The following is a 27,900-nucleotide window of genomic DNA, read 5'->3' on the forward strand; positions in this document are numbered from 1 at the left end:
AGCGTTTTAAGCAATTCATAACTGGGTTCTCCAAAGCCCGGGGTGTCCTTAAGTTGCATTTTTAAACTTTTCCTTACAATGACGGCAGCAAACCTCAAGAGTTAAAAGGCAGGAGAGAGCACAACAAAGGAACAAGTAATCAAAGATCCCATTTCTCAGATGCCAAGTCTTGCAGGACAGCATCAGAGTATCTCAATAAATCGCATCAAAAATTTGTATAGACAATGTCTTAGGGCTGTACAGCTAAAAAGTAAATACAGGAAAAGAATCAAAGAATCACAGTGATGTTCCACACTCATGTTACTCAGCTTAAAAAATTGACAAACTGTCCTGAAATTCTAAATTAAGAGTTTTTCAAAGCAAAATGAATAATAATAAAGAAGAGGGTAGATGCTGAAAATAAAAGGGAAAGGGAGACTCCACAAACAAAATACTAAAAGTTTATAAAACTCTTTGGCCCAGGATGTGCACACTCCAAAAGAGTGGGTGAGGTAAAGAACGGATGCAAGTAGGAAAAAAACACCCAAGATTTAACTACACAGGCAGCATGTCTGACCTGAAATGTTCCCGTACCACAAATCCCTGTAAGCCAGGGATGGGTTGAAGCATATCCTTGAATAGTTGCCTGTTTTTTCCTTCTCATGTCATATTGCAATATTAGATAATGGTAAGTGACCAGCTAACCCAGTAACCCAAACTGACCTGTATGGACTTTGGGCACATACTCACCTTCTGACAATCTTATACTGCACTTCTGAGTGGCATGATACTGTTTTATTTGTACCAGAAAACTCCAGGAACTGCTGCTCACTGGCAAGAAGGAAGAGAACTGATTTGATTTGTAACCTAATGTGAAGCATTTGGCTCTGCCAAGTACATGTATTCCATGCAAAAGTAGCACTAGGTAAACACTTGCTCATCAAGCTCTTCACCATGACAGCGTTCAAAACAGCCCCGCATCCAGGCTGTGAGAGATGCAGAAAGACACAGACTCTGCTGGAGCCTTGGAACACTTGGGCAGAGGGCAGAGCAGACACAAACATGCTGGCTTACTGGTATGGGTCACCCCAGGGTCCTGCTGACTCAGAGATTGGGACATACCTGATGTAAAGCCAGGAGGGATGTGAATTGATTTATCTTAAAGAACAAACAGCAGCTCATCACTAGCGTGGGCCTGTATTGCTCAAAGCACTTCAAAGCACATTCAGCAGTAGTTGAGCTGTGTAAATTCGTCTTCCTAAAAAAGCCTTGCTGTTTGCAGGGCTTATTCCTCAGTGGTAGGCAGGCAGGTGTTAGTCCTGCCTGACACTGCTTTCGGGGCACACAGAAACTTCTCCCTCTTGCCCTTCAGGAAGGTCGGAGGCTTCAGCAGCCCACATGAACCTGTGAGCTCCCTTCTGATTCTGTACTGGTCCTCATTGTCTGATTTGGAACTCAGTGCCTCAATCCTTCAGGAATTCAATTCTCTGATAGCTTCTGAACTTCAGTTTGGCAATGAATTCAATGCTGAATAAATGAATTCCTGCTTACTTATCTTGCTGAATCAAGACCTTAGGATACAGCAGGTTCCTAGAATTACTTGGCTGACTCTGGAAGGAAACTTCTTCAAATTCTGCAAATATTTTCAGCAGTATTTGGCTTTGGGTTAATTAAATGAAGATGAAGTTCAGGGTTTGAACTGCAGGAATGACACAGCCCCCAACTATAGAAGACAATGGCACTCTTTAACAGCATCTGTCCTCTGAAGCAAAATTTCAGAAGCTTTTATTTTCCTCCTGTATATCCTGAACAAAAGTCTCTGACCTCGTAATTAAGTTTTATGTGCAACAGCCAAAACTTTCAGTCAAGACCTTCATGCTGCCCCCACAAATGGTGTCTGCGAACAGATAAGTAACTGAGTAACAGCTTTAATGACAACCCCAACAGAGATTTTAAATCAGGAGCTTTCAAATGCTGTCAACAGGTCTTCTAGACATTGTGTTGACAGGAGGTTTATTGACTGAAGCCCCTATTGATCTGGAAACATCTAATTGATTTCAGTGTCATATTTTGTGAAATACAAATTTGGAACATCTTTTATTTCCCTTTTCTGATGCCCACAGAGCAGGTTTACTGCATTGTCAGTAAGAGGCTTTAGTGCCAAGGGATTATGCTCACAGGATCACAGAGTGATGCAGGGCTGTGCTGTGAAAAAAAAAAAGTAATTCCCATCCTTGTAGAAACCAGTGGAAAATTACAGCATTCTTTAGATGAACTGACCTCTAGTTATAATAGCTGATAAACAATGCCCTGAGCTCCATTTTAGTCCCAACACATGGATTTGAGTCTAACACAGTTGTCGCCGTGACTTTATGAGTAAATGTTGCAGGTATTTCAGCCTGTAGCAATCAGAGAGGGATGACTGCAGGAAAACTGTGTTTGTATGCCTTCCCCTGAGCGTGTCTTCCTGGGAGTGTGCCACCCCAAGGTTAGTAAAAGTCTTTGCAGTATTGTGTAGTCTGTCTAGCTTAGAGTCCTCATAAAACTGCACTGGATGACAGATACTTAAATTCATTATTGATATTATGAAATTTAATGTGCTGTGACTGCACAGGATCTGGTCTTAGCAGAACTGAATAGAGCTAATATGGAAAAGGAGGTGAAAACATATGATGGAAAAGTGATGAAAAACAAGTCATGAGAAAAATGAACATTCTTAGTGATGCTATGAGTTCAGTCTGCTGGTTTCCTTTGGTCACAAGGCAGCCTTATGTGAGGAGCTCCAGAATGAACAGTGTAAGTCTACACTGTCAGCTGACTCCCACACTCAGACTTTTTCTTCCAAAACTGGTTTTTAAAGGATAATAGCAGAAGGGCATTTATGCATTTTCTGACAAGGGCATAATCTGAACAAGTTTCCTTGAAAGTCTTGCATGAAATAGATGTCCTGAAATACAAATGTCAGTTGAACTAACCTAGCTATGGGGTCATCTCCTTTTCTCTTATCTCTTCATCTAGTGTTCCACTAGGTGTTGGCTATCATGATATCTCAATGTCCTTTATGTGTGTACAAAACCCCCATCATCATGATTGTCATCATCATCAGTTCATTATCTTGAAAGAAAAGATCTCTTTAAGTCTGTAAGTCTTCCAGCAACATTGAAGATAAGGTACTAAATGATGTAAATAGTGAGGGAATTTGTCAAAGAGAGGAATTTTTGCCAGAGAGAAGTTCAGCTGGGTCCTAACTCAAAACAAGTTCGATTCTTGGCAATGTGAAAACAGAGGCCTGATAAAGGAAGACACTCACTGCCAGGTGTCAATGATTTTCCTCTTGGTGATACCATTGTGTCTCTTGCCATCACACTGAGTTTCGATATTCCTTATTATTTGTAGGACGTTTTCTTTCAAGAAGTGTTAAAGGGTGTCCTGGGCAGAAGGATGCAAAATATGCATGATGAATAGGGGGTTATCTATAGTGATTTGTGCTTAGTGATTTATAATTTTAGAAGATATTGGGTCTCTTGCAGAACCCAGATAAATGTAGGGTTGTTACAGCATTTCTGAGTGTAGACTAATTCATCTAAGATAGGGAGTAAGGGAAGAAGTGTTAATTTTGCCCTAGGTAACTGGTCCAAAATGGAGTAAAAATATTTATATATTCATTCACAATATATTTACTTTCCTTAGGTCTTGGTACTCAAGTTAGGCACATGGTCACCAAATGTACCCTCCTTGGTCAGAAGAGACAGATAAGCACCCTGAAGGCAACTCTGCATCTGTGGCCTGAATAAGGCAGCGTCTACTGTTTATTTGAAGGAGTTTGGTCTTGAAACCCACAGATAAGTAGAGGCTGATTTGAATTGTGGATTTTTCTTTCTTATTTCTGAAGTTTTACATGTAAAAGATGTGGAATCACTTTAAAGAGTAATTTTGTCTATGTATGCTGAGAGAGCTGGTTATTTTATTTCTGACCTATATATATTTACATAAAAGAAAAAATCCTGTGGCAAGTGTAAACACCACATATGTTAGCCAGAGCCAGAGATTCCCAACCTTAGTCCAGTCTAGTTATGGACCTGAAAGAATACTTGTAACATTGTTATAACTCTCCATAGTGCTCCTCAAGGTTGGATTATACATGTTGTCTTCCAGCCAGCAGCCCTGTGTGGTTGTGTGTTGAGTGGATATACAAGACATACCAGTTTTCTTGAAATTAATTGACATTATCTTGCATTGCACTGTGCCTGATATAATCTCAGAGAGATGTGAAAATATTAGTTCTATTTTACAAAGGTGGGAATTGAACCACAGGGTAGACAATATGTCTCATCTGAGGGAGATCTGGGGCAGCACCAAAAACTGAATGCAGAGCTAACTTTCTCCCATGCTAGTATCTGGATTATGATTACTGTACAACAATATATATTCCCTATGTGCCAACCTTATTTGTAAGGTTTACATACATTGTAAACAGACAGTTTTGGATGGCAAGAGCCAGAGCAGGCAGTGGAGGCATTTGCTGTACCTTGGAGGAATGCCACTGAGATATCTGATATTACTATAGCCCTGGCTCCCTTCCCAGCAGGAGCTACCCATCACAGTGAAAAATGGGGGACTTTGGAGCACTGGCACCTAAAAGGCTGTTGTTGCAGGAAGGACCTGAATCTAGATTTGTGGGGAAGGAAGGAAGTATAACCATATTCCCATTGAACTGGCAACTGGTAGCATCACCTGCCGCCATCCAACATGTTGGAAATGCCAGGAAAGTGCTTTTCCCACAGCATATGATCATCACAAAGAATATTACAGTAAGACTAAGAAATCCCACAGCTGTTTCATAGGCAGATACAGAAGGAAAAAGCCACAAACATTCCCAGCATTAATTTCTCTTTTCATTTCTAGATGCCATTTTCAAACCTGTTCAGTCATTCACTGCACTGTGAATCTCTTTGTAGTGTTCCAGTTAGCCCATTTTTTTAACACCTTTACCAAAGTAAATTGGAAACCTTTGATACGGGTTTTATTTACTTTGCTAGAAATTGCCTTTAGTTTTTTGTAATTGCTTTGTGTGACTCTACAAAGAAAAGCTCAGGTGTTTTGTCCATAGATTTACTAGGCTTCAAGACCAAGAGAAGATGCTGGAACATATAACCTGGCTGTCTGTGTAACAACTCTTGCATTTGCTGCTATGTATATCATGTCCAACAACCTTTCCTCTGACATTTCTTGTCTCTTCCTCTTAACTCATATTTAACTATCTCCAAATTTTCATCTAGTTCAAGGATAAGAATCAGGAGATTTGACAAGCACAGACACTCACCCATGCACAGTCATGCAGTGGACCACAGGCTGTGAGTATATGACCTTTCCAGCCTTCAGCAAAGGCATCTGCACCCCCATGCATGTGCATCTGTTCATCAGCACCCACATGGTGGGTGTTACCAACCCTTGGATCAGCTGGCAGATCTCCATGTGGGAGCTCCCACTGACTTGCATTAGTCAGCCAGGTGATGAGCAGCTGGGCACAGCCTCTTCAGCTGGCACAGCTGAAGCTGGAGGCAGACATGTCCCAGCCCACTTAGTGGGCAAGGCATAGTGTTATTGATCTTATATGCCTTCACTGCAGTGTTATTTTAAACTTTTTTAAAAAAAGGAATACAGATTTGCAAGTGTGCCATGCTCCAAGTAGTTGTGATACTTCTAGAATGCTCCCATCAGAACCTTATAATATGAATTTTTTTTCAGAAAATGCTTGCATGCAGGAAAGGGGAAGAGCAGGTTTATCTTATTGAACTGCTGGTGAATGCAGTGTGGCTGGTACATAATTCTCAGTGTGACACTAATCTCTATACCTTCAGTGAGATGACCACAACACCTCTCTGCCTAGCTGAATATAATGATCTTTCGATCTTTCACACAAGACAAGCTTAATAACACTATAGAATTTTATTTTAGGGATTTTAGGGAAGAAAGAATGTGAGAGACTCAACAATCTCTATATATTTTTACTAGAGCATCAGAAAAATTAAGTCCTGAAACTCTGCCTCGTTGTGAACATGCCTTAGCTTGCTGCAATATAGGAAACATTACTAAGCAGGTTGTATTTTGTTGACAGTAGAGTTCTTTAGAAAAACAGATAAAGTGCCAGGTGAAGAAATTAAAACATAAGAGATTAAGCAAAGTACTGTCCAATGAGATAGGAGGTTGAAAACAAGACTTTCTGCCTTTGGTGTTCAGCACTAGTGTAGACAGATGAACCACTGAGGGCAAATGTAAAGCTTGAATGCAGAAAGGCTAAGCATAATTTAGTTGCCAATGGCAGCATTTAGTCACTTGCAAAGCATAGCATTGTGGATTTCTCTGTAGTTATAGGGAACTCTCTGACCAATGCTGTTATTCATGACTTTCACTCAGCAAAGATTTTTACTTATGCATGCTTTTATCCTGAGCGCTTTAAACCTTCAAACTGGCAAATATTAGCAGCGACATTTTAAAGAATGAGGCGATGGGGAAGTTGGATGACTTAGGTCACTGTCATATGATGAGCTTGAAATAGAATAAACAGTTTGTGAGGCTTGTGACTTTCAATCCCATGCTCAACTCATTGGACATATAGCCCACCTCCTACAAAGCAAAACCAGACAGCAGTTTTGCTCCTTTGGTGACTGACCCAGACTGACTGACTCAAAAGAGTGGTTTAAATCACAACTATTGTACTTGGGATCAAAGTAAAATGCTGTCTTCTCCCAAGTTTGATGAGGTTTGAAAGTAGCACTCTGTTTTTTACCTGATCCACAGTTTTGAGTTCCTTAGTGCTTAGTGGCAGACACAGGCCACAGAAAGGAAAGACATTTCTCAGAAAGGAAGAAAAAGTGTTAGTGCCGGTGTTTGAGATACGAAATTATGAAATATGCAGTGATCTGCCTATGCCAGATTCAGCTGAGTAGTAACTCTATATCTGCCTAATCCTATTTTGATTTCACTATATCTGTTTCAAAATAGATATTACAGGGTAGTAAAGTATGCTCAGCTTTGTCTGGAGATAGCATTGTGAAGTACTTTTTATGGACCACAGTTTTCTCATATTTAGTATTATGTACATATACATATATATAGGTGTGATTGTGCATTTAATTTAATACATATTTATTCTAGATTGTTTAACTCTGTTGAGCAGCATACACAGAACTTTCAACTCTTTCATGTAGTCTCAGGTCACACTGATGAAAGGTCTGTAAGTACTGAAACCCCAGAGCATTCGCCTTGATTATTTCAAGTATGTTTGTCTTTACGTGCTGCAACCACAGCTAGTGAATTTCCAAGCCACTTTGGCTGTGTGAGTCATAGAAAATATAAAATTACTCCTATCATAGAATAATATAAAATGACTCCTATTCAAGCATTTGTGCTCACTGAAAGATACTTGTATGTACAGTAATGACTAATGAACTAGTGAACATATTTGTTAAAAACAGCTTAACAAGAAAATGTGTTTTGTTCTCAGAGTAGAGGAAAGTCTATTATAAGGTTAGAAACTGTGAGAACCAACATTATTTCATTAATGTAATGAGTGTTTTGTCTTTATATGCATTTTTATTCTCAGATGTGGTGGTTTTAAATATTGAAGAAGATTATTAGACAGATACATCAGGTCCCACTTTGTTGTATAAGCCTATTTGTGGCTGCCAGGAAAGGGCATAAACTTCTCTGGGCATTTGTCAGTATCTTGTGCCTTTAACAGTGTCTCTGAAGTCCTAATCCCTGTAATTTAGAGATTATTTAGTTTTTTACAAAACTATCAATGGATCACCTTGTGCAGCGCAGCTATAATATTCAAATTCACAAAAAAACATATAATGAAGCTAAGCCTTGGGCATCCACTCACTTGCCTTTATCAAGAGTGTTTTGAGAATATTATTTCATTTATTTCCATGTTTCTTTTGCTTTACTGATTACTTAGAAAAAAATATTGCAGCTATTGTTTTAGGTCACCAACTGATGTTCTAGCTCTGTCAAAGACTGTGAGACATCTCTGAATGGTATCTAACATGAACCATTACTGGAGATGAGGTCCTGGACCATGAGAACCTTTGCTTGGAACAAAGAGGCAATTCAAATGCTCCTTAAGCAATTTAAGAATGCTAAACTGATTAAAAACTATTTTATCAATATATTACAGCTATCAACTTGTAAAAAGTCCTGCTTTGTGAGACACCGTCCTTTTCACAGGAGATCTTGAAATAGATTTCAAAATCCCATTTTACTCTGAATTTGCTCCACAGGAAGAAATGCAGGCTTCCAGGCTATATGCCATCATCCAGAGCATGGCTCAGCATCCTGACACTTCTGTGGGGCCAGCTTACAAGAAATGTGGAACTGCTGAGATGCTGAATTCTTTTCACAATGTGAAATGTTTAGACTGCTAAGAAAGGAAAAAAAAAAAAAGGGAACTAATGTGGGAGTGAGTGGGGAACTCCATATAGAAAGAGGAAGTATCGTGTGACTGATCAGGAAATGGGTACAAAGCATGTGTTTTGGTAGTATTTTCACTTGTTTTGGGGGCATTTCCATAGAGAGCTGGAATCTGGCCCTGTGTTTAGGTATTACTTCACTCTGGAGTGAAAGGCAGGCACTAATTTGGAGCGAAACACACCAGCTGTCAGCCTTTGCACATAGCAACACGGCACAACAGCTGAAGGCAGGTCGCACAAACACAACATCCCACGGAAATAGCAGTGTTGTAGAGCCATTCTGGGCTGCAAGAATCAATAAACAATGCTCTGGCTTCTATAAAAAGAGAAAGCTATTTCCAGGCTGTATTTTCTGAGAGAAATTTGTTCTCTTTTACCTCCAAAAACTCTGGGATACATCTGTGCTACAAAAACTCCAGGGAAATATGCACAGCAGCAAGGTGCGAACACGATGAAAGCCCTTTCTGATCCTGCCTGCCAAGGCATTTCTTTACCATGCACAGCTTTGACAGGATAGAAATTTAGTCCTCATCATCTTTCTGTAAACATTATCTAGTCTGGAGTACACTGACAGACCTCGTGATGTCAGGGCTGTTCACTCCTTTGGTTTTGTCATGTGATATTTTTTTTTCAGAACCCAGGAAAAAGTCCAAAAATGTGACAGTTCTTCTTGTGTAAAGTGAAGTTCTGCTTATTCATTTTATCTTGAGCAAGTTGCTGTTAGTCAGATGTTTGCACAGTTGTGGGGAGGGTAGTGTACTGCCCTAAATGCAATGAAGTAATTTTTAGAGGAAGTCCTTGTATGGACAATTTGTTCATTGTTTTGGAAGACTTCAAATAGCATTTCTAGGAGGGCCAATTCAAATTCCAGATTGATTCCCCTTATTAAGTCATTCCTCAGTCAGCTGGCAGAGGTGAGTTTGGGTATGCTCGTACAAGTGAGCAGCACAGAAAGCTGAGACAAAATCCCTAACAGAGGATATTTTGGACATTCCGCTCCAAAACAGGAATGTAATTCTCCTGCAGACTTATAAAGGGACTGAAATAAATGAAAGATATATTTCAAGGGCTGTCATCATGAAGCTCCTAAGCAGCATGCTCAATGATATAGAGCAAGACAATTATTTGGAGGACTCTTTTTGCCATTGGCTTTCCCCTCTCTGGAGAATGAAACTTCTTAGCTTAAATGATTTCAAACTTGACCCATCCCCATTTGCTAAGTAGATGATATTAGTGTACATTTGTCTGGATCGCAGTGTAACAAAAGTGTTATGGTGTAATTTCCTATACTGCTCCCTTGGTCTTTGTCATGTTTTCTTTTTCAGCTTTGTTTTTGTCCTCTGTCTTCTTTCCAGCATTTCCACTACTCCCTGGAGTGATATTTTTGGCCTAATCTGCTTCTTCATTTCACCTTCTTTTCTCTCAGGCCTTTCTTTCTTACTGGCTGCTTCAAATTGAAACCAGCTCTCTGAAGGCAGCATCATCAGCTACAGTCACCTTCAGTGTGACATTATGAGACAAAGTCATCTTCAAAATCATTTGAGATCATTTCTCATGTTATTATTTCACAGGGTGAAGTCAAGTAGGATTTGGAAAGTGGGACAGTTTTGGCCACCCACCTCATGAAAGGTGTTAAGAAAATGGAGGGAGCCAGAGTGAAAGGCTATTAAGGTTCTAGTGCACAGGAGCACTGAGGAGAGGCTGAAGAGCTGAGCTTGATGCATCTGGTGAAGAGGAGCATCTGAGCATGCATCTGAGCATCTGATGAAGAGGAGGTCAAAGGCACTTGAACAGCAGCCTATGATTTCATGATCAAAAGCTACAATGACATCAGAACCAAACTCTTCCCAGTGGTGACAAGGTGCAAGAGGGGGCAATGGCAGCAAGATGAGTGTTCAGCTTGGCCATTAGGAAACAAAATGCCCACCTAGAGCATAGAGCAGCCTGGATACAGGTTGTTTTGAGAGCTGGAGGAAACTCTATCCCTGGAGGTTTCCAAGCCTTGACCCAACTAAATCCACATTGACCTGCTCCAGCACTGATCATAGTCTGGCCTTGGAGTGGGATGGGTGATCCACAAGGGCCCTCTAAACAACGCTATAACACCAAAACCATGTATTTGTTCCCTCAAAACACTTAATGTAGAGTTCTTCATGTTGTCCCTCATTTAGCCAATCCCTCCTGAATGGGAAGAAGAAGAATATACTTTTCTTTTTTTTAAGTGAAGGATCATATAAACCAACTAGAACTGCTAAGGTAATTCTGGTAATAAGGAGAACACCTCTAACTCTTGCTTTAAATGAAATACATCTCATACAGACAGTGTGCCTTCAATTTTTACTCCCTTTCAAATCTACATTTGTTCAAGTGCTGGAAGATGTGCAGGCAGAGCACAATGCTGAGAGCCCAGGAAATGTGCCCAGCAGAGCAGAACCTGTACTTTCTGTTGTTAAAACTGTGTTGGGATTCTGGAGATTCTGATACATCTGTTATGTACTAACAGACCTAGAAGGAAAAAGTTTGTGTGCATGAAGATACCTCTGTTCCCCCAGCCAGGCTGGTCTTGAGCTTAAAGGGTATCCATAGAGCCCAGGCCATGGCAGGTCACTCTGTGTTAGAATGTACACTCCTCGTTCTACAAACTGGTGCAGACACTGGTTTTTATTTTTAGGTAGACGAGCAGCCTTCTTAGTTTTAGTGGGATGATTCACATCCATGTAGTGATGTATAGCTTCTAGAATGAACCTTCTTTATTTGCTGTTTCAATATTTGTGTCTTTTCTCTGAGTTATTCTAATGAAATCTTTGTTCAATTATTTTTTCCCCCTGGGGCTGTCTACAGGCATCCAATGATTTTTTATGGAGAGGTGTTTCTTTTAAAGTTTCTAATTCCTTGGTATGAATAAATTCACTTATTTTTACTGGGGTGCTGTAAATACTTTGTTTAGGACAGATTGTAAGCCACAGTTTTGCATTTTCTTTTAACAGATTTGCAATCTTATTTTTTGTCCAGCCATATTAAAAGCAACAGCAATTTCCCATCTGTTTTAATTTGCAGTAAATGAGTTTATGCTGCTGTGTTTTACCCTGATGAGAGCTTGTATTCTTCAGTAATTATTTCAAGACAACGCTGTTGGAACGATGTGATAGACTAAATAAAAATGATAGCATATCTCAGGTAAACTAAGCAATTTTGCTAGACCATATTAAATTCTGATTATAATAAAAGGCTTTTAATTCATTTCCCTCACCACTGAACAGATTTACAAATCACCTTCTGAGATGTACAGTGACAATGCATATAAAAGTATCTGCTTGAGATTACAGAGGATATCAAAGAGCACTGTGATTGTTAAAACAATTTAAAATGAATATATGGCACTGACTGAGATCACACCCCTTAGTCCACAAATTTCTGAGAAGTGGGAAGATTTCTGAGGTTTTCCAAAAGTCTTAGACATCAGTCATTGCCACAGTTTACATGGAAAAGTTTAAAACATAGTTTCTTCTCCACATGAACAGAAGTCTCTCATCTCCTGTGCAGGAGCTGAAGAAGCAGAAGGTGTCCTTGAAGAAGCTTTCAACCCTTTCCTGAGGCAATGTGGGGACAGCCTTCTCTACCCTAGGGCCTTGAAAGGGAATCAGAAACAAACCTTAACAAGCCTTAGTTAGCCCTTCTCTCTTCTGAAACACATTTACCTCAGAGCATTTGCATTGGTGTGAAAAGGATGAAAAGTCCCCTCAGTCAGGCTGTTCTGTTACTTGATCCGTTTGTGCTGTGTGCTGCTAAGGGCTGATGGATTCCAGCATGCTGCTACACTGTGTTCTGCCTTGGTTAGGGACAAACCTTTCCTGGACAAACCTCACTCACCCTTTGAGAAGTGCAGCCACGCTGATTTTTCTTGCAAAATGTATTGCAGAAAAATATAATACAGAGAAACTTTGGGCTACCATTACTGAAGAAAAAATTTGTATTTTTTCCCTGTAAAGAAGCAACATAAGCACATGCCCACTGTCAAGGTCACTTCTACAAGCAACATAAGAAAATACAAAAAATTATATAATCTTTTCCTGTGGGATCTTCATTCAATATGACCATTTTAATTAGCTTATTTCAATATCTGTAAAACTGAAAGCAATAGTTCTCCTTGGGCAGGAGCCAATCACTAGAAATTAACAACCAGGATGCCCCTGACACTCGGCTTCTGTTCTGTGTCACATTTTCCTAGATGTTTACCCTATTAATCTTGCAACAACCCATGCATTTGTGTGATTTATTGTTTAGCTGTGTCCATAACACACAAAAAGCTTGTAGATGATGACCCCTGTACTGCTTTTCAAACATATGATACTCTCCTATAAGGCCTGGAGGACTTGCCAAAATGTAGATTCCTGCTGGAATCTGCATGTTCCATAACAGCACCTCAAACATAATAAAGACAGTTTGCATACTGTCTGGAAGGGATACTGTGAAGGAAATGTTAGGGCAAGAGAAAAGGTCAGATCTGGATATGGTATCTCCTCACCACCCTGTTATTTTCTCCAGTGATGTCTTTTTCATCCTCTTGCCTTCCCTTGCCTTAATCCCCCACAACTGCAGCAATGTAGCAGATCCTCTGGAAACTTCACCTAATGCCACACTCTGGAAGAAATCATCCAGGGCTCTGGTTTGGCCAATTTGGGGCTGATCTCCTTTACCATATGGTGTGGTGGGTCAGGTGTCAGATTTATAAATCAGTGAGAAAAGATACAAATTAAAAACAAATAAAGTGTTAAACCCCACAAATACTTAGTTCTGTTTTATATCTACATGGGCTGTCCAAGGAAATGGACATGGAGGATTCCCCACTACTGAATATCTCCAGGAATAAGTTAAACCCAGCTCATCCAGTCTTCCTTCATAGTCAAGAGAGAGAAAAGGACGCAGATAGGCACTGATTCTTCTCCTCCTCAGCCTGTTCTCCTGTAAGTCAGAAGAACGCTGTCTGTTCTTTGTCACAAGAAACAGTGACAACTGTGACAGCACCACCCCCTTTGCAGGGATCTGAAGTCAGGGGAAATTATGATTTTGGTTTTTTATTTAAGAAAAATTCTTTAGAGCTAGAAGTACTGGAAGCACAATTTTTCACAAAAAATTTAGAACGTCAAGTCATCATATTGCAGCATCTGAGTCTCCATGGAGTTCTGCTTCCTGCCTGACACCAGTGGCTGAAGGATCAGCTCAAGGTTGTCCTGCAGGTAAATCTGGAAGGGCTTCCCATGTCTTCAATCCAGACTGTTACATTTCTTTTTTAGTGCAAGTTCAGTATGACACATAGAGAGCCAGGTATATTAACTGCAATTAGGCTTTATTAGACCTTTGATCTGCTACCATGTTGTAGTGTATAAATTAATGCATTAAAAGAAAAATCAAATGTAAAATAATTCTCTTCTCTAAGATGCAAAGCTGAATTTCAAGCTGCCTTTAGAGCACTTTCATTACATATTTAATTGAGCTAGCTTTTGTGTCAGGAAATAGGGCTTTATTGGAAAAGATGAGGGGAAAAGTAGAAAAAAAGCTGATGCTTCATTAAACTGAGAAATGCCATGGGCATGAAATTCTAATCTTTACAATTGGCAGTTCTGTCCTGGCAGAAGAGCCCTTAAACTTCAACTACTCTGGGAAAAGGTCCCAGAGCCATGAGCACTTTTCTGCTTTAACTGAAATTAGCCTGGATACCCAATTAACATGGGTAAGAAAAAGAGCAGCCAGCATCCCCATCTCATCACCACTGCCAAGAAGTGGTGCCTAAATACTGTATTTTTAACTGGGTCATTCCCCAGATGTGGTTTCACGTGTAGCCAGCTGTGGACTTAACTGAGAAGACAATAACATGGTAGCAGAGAGAGCAGGAGCAAACAAAAGGACATTAACAGCTCTCCCACTGCACATGTAGCTCAAAGTGGGGTAATCACTGGTTTAGTGTACTTCAGGCAGAAGAAAACACAACTCAAATTAGTTAAATCAGCTTTCCTGTGTGGATTCCTATATTTTTAGAAAAAAAAATTATTATAGCTATAGCTACCACTGCTTAGGAATCAGTGTAATTTGCAACATTCACACACTACTGTGAGATCTCATGACTGACTGATTGTGTTTAGCTAATTATATTAATTTCTAAACTTGTTTCATAAAAGTTTATCATCTAGATCAGGATTTAATGTTAATGCATAGAAGCCAAGACTGGTTATAGGTCAGGGGAATTAAGCAAGAGCATTAAGCATTCAGAATCAAAGCAAGGAAGTGAAAGATTTCCTCCTAATGGGGACAGAGGCTTCTGCGATTTTTCCCGGGGGGAAAGTTGCAAAAATGGCATAGGAAGCAGGAAGAAAATCCCTAAAAATCCAAGTGAAATCTGCCTCAGGATCAGACATCTACTGTCATGTTAGGAGCAGTTTATTTTTACTGGGACATTTGCACTGTGTAGTCACAGCATTTTTAAGGGTAATTTTTTTCTTGGCTTAAATGCAGTTCTGACATGTCATTTAACCTCAGCACCAACAATCCAAGTTAATCTGGTATACTTTCCATTTGTAAATAATATCTAAGCTTATGATTAGGCAAAGGGAAATAAAGACAAACAAAGTACATTAAAAGAATTTCCCATCCCTCCAAAAAAGCAGAACACCAAGACATAAAGGAGATAGAGTAAGAAGAATGCATGTGAGCTCAACATAATTTATTCTATATTTGCCAAAACTACTGAGGCTTCTCTTTGTGCACAGCTCAGTTCTTCTGCATACAGACCAGGGGTCACTGAGTGGCCACTTTTGCCCTCAGATGCATTCACAGGACTCTTGCTGTAGCTAACAAGAGCTCTGCTCACACCACGGGTCAATGCTGAAATGTGTCTGACAGCCCATTAAACAGATCTGCTGGAATTCTGTTGTTTCTCCTCCCTGTGTCATGGCATAATTCCTCTGGAGCCTGCGTGCTGCACATTGTGTGCTACGGCTATGCCCACAAGTGGGGCAGTTGTTGTTTTTGCCCAGCAAACACTCAGTGGGTGAGAGCCTGTGTCTCAGTTTGACATGAAAAACATCCTTCAATTAGGCTTGGCCTGGAGACAAAGCACTGCAGCCCAGAATTGAGGCGCATCAGGCACAGCCCCACTGCCCGCCCTGCAGCACACCACCCGTACCTGTGTCCTCACCACCCCAGAGGCTGCTGGGCTCCGCCTTGGGCAGCGAATCTCCTTTGCTCTGGGCCTCCTTCATCTGAAAAACACAGAGGGAATAAATACATCAGGTCATGAGAGCTTTCTTTTGAGGTGGGTTTTGCTTTACAACACTTAAGACCAAAATTGTTTTCCATCTAAAGTGCGTTTTTCAGGCCCCTCTCCAGCTGTTTCTATAATCAGGGGAAAAGTTATGAAGTGTGAGGTACTGTGATCTTTCAGAAAAGAAAAGGGCCCTGTGAGTCACTGTATTTTGAATTGCATTTTTCCATTCAAAGTGTGCGTGTTGATTTTACACTGTGGACCAGATGGTCCAGCCCCATTCTCCTGCCTTGGCCCTGCAGAGGTAGAGGAAGGGAAAGGAAATGGTGGGCAGGGCCCCAGAGGGTCTGTCTCCTGGCATGGAACTGTTTGCAGAGAGCTACTTTGCCCACTTTCTTTCACAGCAGGGACAACCTTAACAGGGGAGGGATTTGGTGTCGGGGATGTGCAGGTGCAATCCCTTCACATATCCTTGGGATATCGCCAGTGTGGGATCTGCAGACACCTGTTCCCCTTCCTGATTAACACTTCATCCTCATCCCTGCTATTGCAGTGCCTCTAAGTGCTTGCCCTCTAGACCTCTCTTATTCACACATGAGATTTCAATCAGAGCTGTGGAAGAATTCTGAGAACTAGGAGTGTGGCTATCCTCTGTCACCACTTTGATAAAAACTCAGACCTCAGTGGTGCTGTTTCTGGGTGATAACTGGAGTGTGAGGGTGAAGCCAGACAACAGGATTACACCATTGCTAACCCCATCTGCCCCAAAGTACTTCCCAGGCTCTCCATCCTACTGAAACACTGCATCCAGCATTAGCATGGGAAGCAGCAGTCAAACACCAAATAAGGTGCTGCAGAAGAACAAGGTAAAGAATTCCCACTGTAATTTTGGCTTTTGGTAAAGAGCTCTGGTGTCCAAAGACAGAAGTTTTCTTGCTAGCATCAAAACTTAAATACTTCTTCATACAAATGCACTTTTCTCAAAGTCTGCAGTCCTTACAGGTCGAGTAGTTTGTCAGCGTGGGTCTGGAGCTCTGGTGGGTTGCTTATGTAGAGTTTTCAGTTGTGCTGTTTGTGTTGTTAGTTTTAGAAATGCTTTCATTCAAAAGAGTCCCAACTCAAATGGCACTTCACCCCCATTACACACACTCTAAACAGGCATGAAGCTGTCTGGAGGATGCACAGGATTGCAAAACATTGAAAAGGTGACTTGTTCTTCGGATTGCATATTTCTCATTATCTTTTTTCATATAAACACATGGCAAATAGTATGGAAGAAATAGACATCCAGGACAGCCACTGTTCTGACTACTGTAGAGCTCCTTGATTAAAGAGCCAGAGGGACTGTGGGAAAAAAGGAATAGAAAGTAGGTGCAAGATGAAGAGAGAGAAGGAGAGAAAGTTTGTTGCATTCCAGGCAGAACTGTGATAATTCCCAGAAAAAAAAAAGCTCAGAAAACACAGGGAAAACCATTTAAGAAAAAGCAAACTCTAGACCTGGATCTACCCTCCCAGAAAAGCACATCTTTTTGTATGTACAAACCAGTACATATGGGCATAGTCACCATATCAAAGACAGAAGTGTGTCCACAATGTCCATAAGCAATACTATTCAGATTTTGGATGCTGAAAGCTGCAAATTCTGAACTCTGTTACTTAGTGGAGTCCAGTAAAAGTGGAAACACTTGGCTACCCTGCCATTAGATGAGAGGCATCACTGTCAAAGTTTGCAAAAGTAGAAGTCTGTAAAGTTGTACAGATGGGCACATGGAAAGACTCCCATGCAAGCAAACTCATGCTAAACTGATACTAAAGAGGAGAAGGGGAACAGTGCACTCAAAGCAATGACCCCCTGGAGCATCACACACATCTCTCCCTCACCTCATGCAACACAATGTCCTGCATGTGCAAGCAAAGGCAATTGGGGCTTTTATCAAGTTGTATCCATCAACAAGGAGCAGCCCTGGGTGGGAGTGAAGTCTGTTCCTGCTGACAGAAGGAGGGTTCACAGCAGACACTGACACTGCAGCAGCATCACCCTTGTGTGGTCATCATGGGCTAATGCCAGGAAGTCACAAAGCTGACAACAACCTGACTGCACTCCAGAGCATGCCAGTCTGCAGGGCCAGAGCCAGAGCCAGAAACATTTCTGTGTTCCACAGCAGGGATGGAAGGTAAAAGCATTACATCTTGTGAAACACAGAGAACAACAGGTACAGAACTGACATGAATGGGTAGGAAACCTATTTTGGAATAGCTTGTGGAACTCCTTTAGCACTAAGTGTGCCCACTTTACTTGTGTATGATATTGTTAACAAATTCATCAATTTCAATAATTTTGTTAATTTACTTTTTCTCCTTTAATTTCCCCAGAATTATCTGTATGTACAGTGACACTTTATTCACACCTTCCATTTTTATGTCTATGCTTCCATTTCAGTTGAGGTTCTTAAAACCTGTGGCTGCCTTGAGAAGAGCCACTTTGTTATTGTATGCAGAATGTTTCTTTTGTATGCTTTCCTGGATTATATTCACATACTCCCAATTAAGTAGTTCAATTCTATAAAAGAATATCCATACAATACAGTGTATAAACCAGCAAGTTTTTTCCTACCACAAAGCACAACTTCTCCCTTCCGTCATTTCTTGTACTCCAACAATGAGACCCTGAAAAACCAACAGCCCAGGTGAGAGGGACTGCTCCCACTAAGCCTTGTCCTAGGAATCAGCTGTGGAAAACTACATCCTTTGGTTTGCAAGAGGTAAACCATGTTGGAAGCTCTTTCTCTGAAGCAGAGTTTAACAGCACTAGACTATGTTTTGAGTTTTCCCCAATCTCACTGTCATTGGAAGAAGATAAAGGGCAGTAGAAGTCAGAAGTTCATATGTCAGTGCAAGCAACACTTAACTTGGAGTACTGATTTTGGCTAATGTTCAGTGCTTTATATATTTTTGGCAAATATGCCATTAATTGCATGATCCTACTTTATCTTGTTTTAGAAAGTAAAAAGATGTCAGTCTTTATAAATGCTTAATAAAATAGCAACTGCATCACTTCCTTCTCTGCTCCTTTTGACCTAGGCACACAGTTCTTTTCAGCTGTGATGCCTCTTGGTGTGTCCTCAGCCTGGAGACCACCCCTAAAATAAAGGCTGGGAAAGAGACAGGGTAGGCAGACTGGCTACCCATTCTTCATGTAGGAAAAGGAATGGCTGTTGAAATTCAAATACTTCATGAGATACTCTGAGAAAGCTCATCTTTTTCATGGCAGCTAGTATGGGAAAGATTAAAGGCATCCAGACATTCATACAAGCATCACTATGGGTAGACACTGTTGGGTTGTTCAGTGTGGAGAAGAGAAAGCTCTGAGCAAATCTTGTATCAGCTTTCAGTACATAAAGGGGCCCAGGAAGAAGGCTGGAGAGGGACTTTTTGCAAGGGCATGTCATAGCAAGACAAGAGGGAATGGCTTTATACTTAAAGAGGATAGGTTCAATTGGTTATTATCAATAAATTCTTTACTGTGGGGGTGTTGAGACATGGGAACAAGTTGCCTGGAGAAGTTGTGGGTGCCCCATCTCTGGAAGAGTTCAAGGCCAGGTTGGCTGGGCCTCCAAGGAACCTGGTCTAGTGGAAAGTGTCCCTGCCCATCCCAGGGGAGTTGGAACTAAATGATCTTTTAAGGTCCATTCAAGCCCAAACCATCCTATGATTCTGTGATTGTGGGCGCTCCAAAGGAGCTGAGACCTGGGGAAATTGCTTCCTCCTTTCTTGTGATGTGGGGTCCGCATTTCTTCACTGCACACAGCGAGGTGCCAGGGGTGGAGAGCACCAGAAAAAGAAGAGAGAAGACGGTTTAAAGAAGACATTTTACTCTTTGAATAACAATGTTAGTAAGGCAGGTAGCACTTCTGGTCTAGAACTGACCTGTGACTCTAATGCATGTGCTTGTAGAAGGATTGCTGCTGTTTAGCTTTCAGCCAGTCCTCACTTGCTCTGCTGAACCAAGAGCCAGAGAAATACGGTTTGCAAAGGCAATTTAAACTCTGAAACCTAATTTACACATCAACATTGTTAATTATTTCATTGCTGAACATCTTAACAGCAAGAGCTCATTATTGGCTTCATATTCTGTTCACTTGAAAGGACATCAATACCAACAGTGGAAGTAGAATATATTATCTAGACTAAATACCACAACGACTTGGTATTAGAAAGAAAAGATGCTTCTCATTGATACAAAATGATACTCGTTTATTAAACTGTCTGCTTTCATTGCTGTTTTCTGGAGTCCTGTAGAGGATCTACCTTATTCAGCAAGACACAGCCTCAGGATCCAGCATATTTTTGCCACTCGGATGACAATGAATATCCTGGTTTTGCTTGAGGTTCCCAATTATACAAATAAGTCACTGAATTCATTATGACAGTTAATGTGTTTGGATTTACATCTTTGTTCCTGTAGACAATCTCTTCCAATGAGGACAACATCCGAATGTAATAGGGCCAAGCGTTCATTAGCTCTGTGGATTGTGTTTGTGAAATGCTCACCTAAACTTAAAAGAGTCATAAAATTGGTGGCTAACACTTCTGCAGTCAGTCATAACAGCCAGTGATCCATTGAAATTAATGGAAGCCATCCACCCTTCTCTTGGCGTGGCTGCTTCAGTGCTCCTGAAGTCTCAGGGGTGTTGTCTGAGTAAAAGTCCAAAACATCTGGCAAGACCACCACCACTGGGCCTAGTGCCTAGGAAGGGCTGTCACCACTGCTGGTGGCCACAGTCATCTGCAGCTTCTGAAATGAGAATAGACCAGATGTCCCCATACTGGTGTCCAAAGCAAGAACCCCTGGTGAGTCTGGAAGCTGAAGTTGCCTGGACCTGACCATGGCTACAGTGCTACTTCTTACTGGCAGGTTCTCCCAGCCTACCTATGAAAGAATATTCAGAGGTTTACATAGCTGTTTGAAAAAATGTGAGAAGTCTAAGTTCTTCCCCTGGGTGGAAAAAAGCAGTGATGCAGATTTCCATAAACCAACCGTGACTTGGACTGGGTTTGATAGTGCTGCATCACAGGGCCATAATCAAGTGAGCTGCAAAGTTGAGAGAAAGGCATTTTATGTGCTGCAGTGCTGTTTCTCCAAGCTCTGTGTTTCTCCACACAGTGATGCATCCTTGCACAGCATCTCTGCAAAGGGTGCCAGTCCTGGGAACAGCAAGCTGAAGGTGCCCATAGCTGCCAGCACAGCTCCCTGGGCTATTGCTGCCATAAACACCCAGCACAGAGCAGCAAAGGCAGGAAGAAGGGGAAGAAAGTTTTCTAGTTGTGCAAAATACTTTTTTTTTTTTTGTGGGACACCTACAATATAGATACCCTACTGGGATCTGAAGGATGGTCTTCCAGGAAGAATCACCAAGACTGAAAACAATAATGTTCTTCATCTGTGTTACTGATTTATTCAAATGATTCCTATCATATCTTTACTGTGTAAAGCAAAAAAGCATTGAGCATTGCTGTTAGTTATTGGGGAAAGCATCCTTATTTCGTTAAAGCAATATTTTATTCAGACTCCAACTTTTATTTTCAATAAATATCACGCTTTTGCCTTGACAGTTGCCAAATTATGAGAAACCCTATTATTTGTGGCAATGTTTTGTTCAATTAAGATTATTAGGGAAGGAAGAAAATTATATTATTGGTGGACTAAAAGCTCAGTTAAAGCAGAGTACAAAGATCTAATGGCATTAGTAGATGCATAAGATATTGTAAAACTTGCAGCTAATCTGTACAAGTCCAAGCTATTTGGAGTAGCTCACATCTAACCTGCAAAAACATAACCACATAACCCTCTTCCAGAGGTTTCTTGACCATTGCCAGGGGACAGAAGATGCATTTTTCTGCAGAAGGGCAGACTGAGCTAACTGAATTTGGCACTGGGTTAACTGTGTTTTTGAACCAAGGACCTTATCCCAGCCCAAAGCCATGCTCAGGGTCATAACTGAACAACATTCTGTGAATCAGAGCTTTTGTGATTCATTGCCTTCAACAGTGCAACCCAGAGCTGAATTTGATGATGTTGGGAGCCAGATCAGTGTGAATGAGACTGGTTGATGTAACAGGAGGAAGGACTGCATTGTGGTTCACAGGACAGGGGCCTGGGAACAATGAAACTGCAAACCTGCAGTGCAGTGTAAATGCTGCATCAGACAGTAATTCATTATGAATGTACAGCATGCTGTAGCTATGTCACCTGTTCAGTCAGTGAAAGAATCCTTCCTCTTGAGAAAACAAAGTCAAGGGACAAGCAGCAGTGAAAATCAGCACTTTTATTACATATACTTACATGAAATTTCATCAGTGCTTTTTCTACAGTAGAACTACACTAGTCCAAATAATGCATATAAGTGTTATTTAGACTGATCATTATAAAACAGCTAACATCTTTATTTATGTCAGATGGTGGAAATAAAAGCATTGAATAGAGCACTTTTTAAAAGCTACATGTTTCTCTTAGTTTAAAAATTCGCTAAAGCCAACATATGTGATCCAAGCTTTCTAGCCTCAGATTTTGAAAGAGTTTGACTTTGGGTTCAGATTTGTATCTGTGTTTTGTTCCATGGGACTGAATAGGAATCTTGAGACCAGACAATGCTGAATGGAGTGGAAATTCAGGTACCTAACGATAGAGTCAGAAGTAGATGGTACAACGATCTTGTCCAATATTCTGCATAATGTGGCTACAGAATATTGTCAGGTTTACTGCTACCTCACCCCCCTCACCTCTGGCATTTTATGCCTGGTTTGAACTTCAGGATTTCCAGTGATGTAAAATCCACCTTTCCTTATATATGAGTTATTTGTTCAACCTTTTTTTTCACCTTTTTTCTTATTGATTGCTTTTGCTTGATCTTCCAGTCACAGGGTGCTTTTATATCTCTTCTTTGAAGAGCTTTGTGTTACAAGTAGCTGCTCCATCAGAAGATATTTGTAGGCCATGATCAAGTTGCCTCTCAAATTCGTTTTTGATGAAGTCATCGTGGCCCTCTCATACAGGGTTAAACAATCTTTTTTTTTTTGACACAAGGGAGAAATACACATAGTTCCTACAAAGTAGCAAACAGAGCTATAAATTTGAGCCCTTCCAGTTAACTTACAATAATATGTACCTATATCCTAAATCAAGTTCAGAAAAAGAACTCCCATTTAATTAACATTGTCTGTACTTTCCAAAATAAGACAAGGTGTAATAGAAACAGAGATCATGTCTAGACTATCCAAAAATGGGACTTATTGCCATTTTTCTCTTTTTATGTAGACTTAAGGAGGTCAAACTAAAGACTACAATTTAACTATCACAAAGAAACTAATGCTTTGTATGTTATAATAAAAATTATAAAATGTGCCTGAAATAATTTTGAGTGTTGAATTTAACTTTAAAGTAAACAGTGGCATAAAAATGTATCTGTATGTGGAGCTGACACAACACTCTCAATGAGCAAGGCATGTTGAGTGGGCAGAGCTCCCACATGTTCACAGGGTCCCTCAGAGCTGTGGATACCTTCCAAGGCTATACTTCCTTATTTCCCAGGAATCAGACTGAAAGTGTCATGACTGTATTTTCTGGTCCTTGCCATCTCTAACCAGAGCAAAGTCATTCACTTGCACATTATCCCACTCTCATTTACAAACAGTTAATGCAGGAAAGCGAATGTTAACTGAATTCACTGCAGGTTTGGTTAAAGATTTGGGCAAATGTTGGAGACACTCCCCACTCTGCCTGAACTAATTCTCTGCTGTGGGTTGTAAACCCTCAGAAATAATCAATGAACCTTGCATGCTCCCAGCTTGCTTTCAATTGCTTCTGGCCTGAGCAAGGAGCATTTTTCCATGGATGAGCAAGTGAGATGTCTCAGCAGCAATCACATCTGCCCACAGTGATAATTGTTCTCTGGCTGTTCAGTCACACAGCACCTATTGCCAGGGAGAAGATATGACTGGATTTTGCTTCAGATACTAATTGTGCTTATTGTGTAGGCAGTTTGCAGACCTTCTAGACTGTATCCTCACTCTGTCCTAGACACTAGTATAGAAAACTGGTTGCAATATTGCTTTGTTCTCTATTTTTCTGTATATGGGAAGAAAGAAAAGCAGTGACCACTCAAGCAGCAATGTATGCCTTCCATGAGGCAGGGAAAATTGATAATATGTTGCATCTTGAAATACTGAGCCTGAGGATTAATTGGATAATTATCTCAATTTTACAGATGAAAAATCTAAATAACAAAGAGTTTGAAGATTTGTTCAAACTTAAATCTCAGTTCAAAGAATCTGGAGTTGGCTTTATTTTCCAATCCTCCAATTCATTTTCATGAGAAAGTGATATCCCTAATACATTCTTACATAACTATGACAATCAGTTTACACATACATTTTACATGGTTTATACCAGCTGAGAAGCCCTTTTTTCTGTGTATTTTCTTGATGTTCTTCAAGCACTTGGGGATCCTTTTTCCAAGGCTTGTAGTTCTGCCATGTATTCAGATACAAAGGGACTGAAACTCAGTTGAGACAGTGGATCTGAAATCCTGCCAATAGGATTAGCAAGCCCTCAAAACTTCATGTGTATAGGATTTGCTCAGAAACAGGGGTGAATTACTCAGGGAAAGGGCTAAATTTGTTCCTGGATAATTAGTTTTGTTGTAGCACAGCTCCAGGTCTTGGCAGCTTGGTGAGAGTAGGTAAAGGATAATGGTTCTGATGTATGCAGGGTCCACACTGAGTCAGCTGAGATTTACAGCCATTGAGAAAATCAGAAGCAATTTACCTGAGGGATTCTGTGAGACCTATAAATCTTCCTGGTATTCACAGGTTTCTTTTTCCACCACAAATGCCACCATAGCCTAATCCCTCTTATGTTCCCCTACCCCTGTGCAGTGTCTATGCAGGCAGTGGTGGGGAGCTCCCTGCAGTCATCTCTGTCCCTGTGTACAAGGATGCTGGCTGGCACATCCTTTAATCTTGTCAGGAACACAAACTTCTTCATACAGGGCAGATATGCTTGACTGAAGAACAGAAGGTGAGGCTGCAGGAGGAGCTGAAATGTACCTGGACCCACCAGCAGCAAGTGCATGGTGCACTCACCAACTGCCCTGCTGCATTCCCATTGCCTGAGATGTTCATACCTACCCTGAGGAAGCCAAATGTCACTTGCTTAGGGACAGCTTCAATGTCCTACTGACTGGAAAGTGTTGATATTTTCATAATACTGCAGTTCAGTCCTGTGATATCAAGGTCAAGAACATATTACCAGAAAAGATTGTCTACTGTACTTAGGTTTGACCCTTTCTTTTTAGAGTATCTGATCATTCTCCCTTTCTTATTCCCTGCTAAGGAATCATTTGACCTGAAAATGGAAAGGAAATGAGGCTGGTTAAAAGCAAAATGGTTTTGGAGAGTCATTGTCTACCTGCTCTATACTTGAAATCATATTTCCAATAATTTCTGACAAGTCAGTGACATAGTGAAGAAATAGTCTTGTTCTCTGTTTAAAACAATGAAAAATCTCACTCTACCTTCAGGAGTGAGACCTCTGTTACAAATATCTGCAGGGAAATAAAGTAAATTAGCAAAAACTGTACCTTTTTACTTATGTTCATTTATAGTTGCAATGGTTGTTACATAAGTGCTCAGAGGAAGAAATGAAGCAAAGCTGTATAGGAGATGTAAATGGATAATGCCACTGTTGTATGCTGTGTGAGTGCAAAACTTGAAATGGAATCATATGCAACTATGACAAGCCCATGTTATTCTACACCCATATTTTGCAAGAGGTGGTGGAGGTGGAGTGATGCTGGCCTGATAATGAGGGCAGTGACTGTTATTCACCATTTCAGGTAGAGACACTGAAATTACTTAAATGAATAGGCTTCTGCTATGTGAAGGGTATGATTAGCTCTTATCAGTGGGTTTCTTCTGGCTCTCCTGACAGGAGACAAAAGTGGCTGAATAACTCATGCAGCTCATTAGGTAAAATGAAACTCTAAAACTTCATTCTACCCAGAAAATAAATCAAGGGACTTAAGCCATAAAGTTCTGTGTGAACATCATTCTTATCTGGATGGTTGTTTTTTGCACTGGTCAGCCATTCAGCAATATCCAGTTTGGCTGAAACTTGGTTTAAATCAGATTAAACCAAATTTTGCAATCCACAATGCAGGTTCTAAGGAAGGAATTAATAGGGCCTGCATGGTCCTTGCAGTCTGGCTTTGCAATTGCAAACAATGTTAGTTCTGAACATTTGACAGTTTGATATTTGATATTGTCATCGTTACCAAGACTTGATCTTGTACAAAAGGGCTGGCCAAAAGTTAAATGTTAAACATCAACTGCTTGCATGTCCACTGAGCATGTTGTTGGTCCTTAGCCTCTGCTGCTGTGAACTGTCTTTAGCCATGTGTTTTGAGGAGAAAGGATAAAACAAGGTATATTTCACTGCTTATTTCAAATCATAAAAGCACCAAAACAGGACTGCTGGATGTGTTAATACTTTCTCTTCCAATTCGCTTTAGTCATAGCATCAAGAAAAATGGGATTTGTTAAATAGGAAAATATTTAACACACCTGTAAGTGTCAACAGTCACTACAACTCTGAAAAATAGTTGCTCCTGCTTTCAAAGTACAAGTATTTGCTTGCACTCAGTTACCTAATCAGATGTGGGAATGCTGGTTCATAGCTACACATCTCTCTGAAGAAAGTTCCCACTTGTGGTTAGAGTCAGAGATTCAGTTTTTCCATTCCTCCAAAAGATTTATTCAGCATGTAGGTCTTTTCCTTTCCAGCTGTCCACAAAACTTTAAAGCCGATGTAACATAAGCAGTGGTCCATCTTTTTCTCTAAGACCGTCAGCAGGATTAATTGACTTATGAATTGTGGCTTTGGTCCAAGAAGAGCCTCTGGTTCTCCCTCAAAGAAATTGAAGCAGCATTCTTAGTGAAATGATAGCATATAATCCCAACCCACCCAAAACTGGCAACAATCATGTTAGAGCCAAACAGATTTTGAGGTTGTGACAGAATTGAGCAAGTCTGTTACTATCAGCCTCACCACAAGACTGCTACCAAGACACTGAAAATTCAAAACTAAGCATACACAGCAGTTTCACCAAAAGAAAAATAATATTGACAAATGTTCTATGAAGGCACCAGACCTTTTCCCCCCCATGAAAACTCTTTGCAAAACTTAAAGGAACAACGTCCTCTGAAGATCTGCTGACAGTTCATAAAGGAAGCTGTATAGGCTTATATATCCGTAAATATTCCTACAGGTCTTATTTCCACTCTTCTCAATATTGCTGGAATGAAATGTAAGGAAGAATCAGGCTGCTAATGGCATCCATGGCAGTGATACAATCTGAGTTTTGCAGCAACAAGCTTGGAGAGTGTCCAAATTGCCTTTTTCCTGTGCTCCTGCAGTTATAGACTGGGGCAAGCCTAGATTCAGTACAGATTTCAGCATGTGCTAATGTAGTAAAAACACAGATTCACAGACCACTGCAGCAATTCCATAGCTGTAAGAGGACAAAGGGGCTGAAGATTGCAAACATTGCCACCACAGGCAAGCCTAAGAGGACAAGGAGGAGCCAGATTTGTGAGTAGATTGTCTTCTCAATTGGGTGTGAAATGCCCCACCAAATGCAGACAAAGCCTTGGACTGAAACAGTGGCAGTGGCTGTACCTAGCACAGGAAATGACAGATTTGCAGTTGAGTTTTTTCTTCCGGTTGTGCCTATAATGCACAGGACCCTGGAAGAGGCACATTGTGATGGAGGAACCACCACCTGTGCATAAAAATCTTTTACGGGGTACCTATGCCTTCTAGGGATGAATTCCCAGATCCTGATCTTCAGAGTCCACCCCAAAACTATAGACTGTAGAAAGTATTAAGCAGTGCTTTATCAGGGTGGAACTTCGACAGTATCAATGTTCAGAATCAATCCAAATATTGATATTAAATAGTGGTTTTGACACATTAGAAATATAATAAGCATAGTTAGCTGACATGCTGAATTTGAAAAACAAAAGCCACCCTCAGAGACAGCTGGAACTAAAAACTTTATAACATCTCAGTGATGCATATGAAAGCAAAACTAAACAGAAAAACTCTGGACTTCCAATTTTGACCAAAAAAAC

At 40.6% G+C, this 27,900-nt stretch overlaps 1 protein-coding gene across 1 annotated transcript in view; it reads right to left on the reverse strand.

Annotated features, from left to right (window-relative positions):
• SGK1 (serum/glucocorticoid regulated kinase 1) overlaps positions 1–27,900 on the reverse strand; it is a 69,793-nt gene that overhangs the window by 8,957 nt on the left and 32,936 nt on the right. The window contains exon 3 of the mRNA XM_077175348.1: positions 15,634–15,709. Coding sequence (XP_077031463.1) covers positions 15,634–15,709 — 76 coding nt within the window. The remainder of the gene's footprint in view (positions 1–15,633; positions 15,710–27,900) is intronic.

This window comes from Agelaius phoeniceus, chromosome 3 (genome assembly GCF_051311805.1).
Source record: "Agelaius phoeniceus isolate bAgePho1 chromosome 3, bAgePho1.hap1, whole genome shotgun sequence".
Taxonomy (NCBI): domain Eukaryota; kingdom Metazoa; phylum Chordata; class Aves; order Passeriformes; family Icteridae; genus Agelaius; species Agelaius phoeniceus.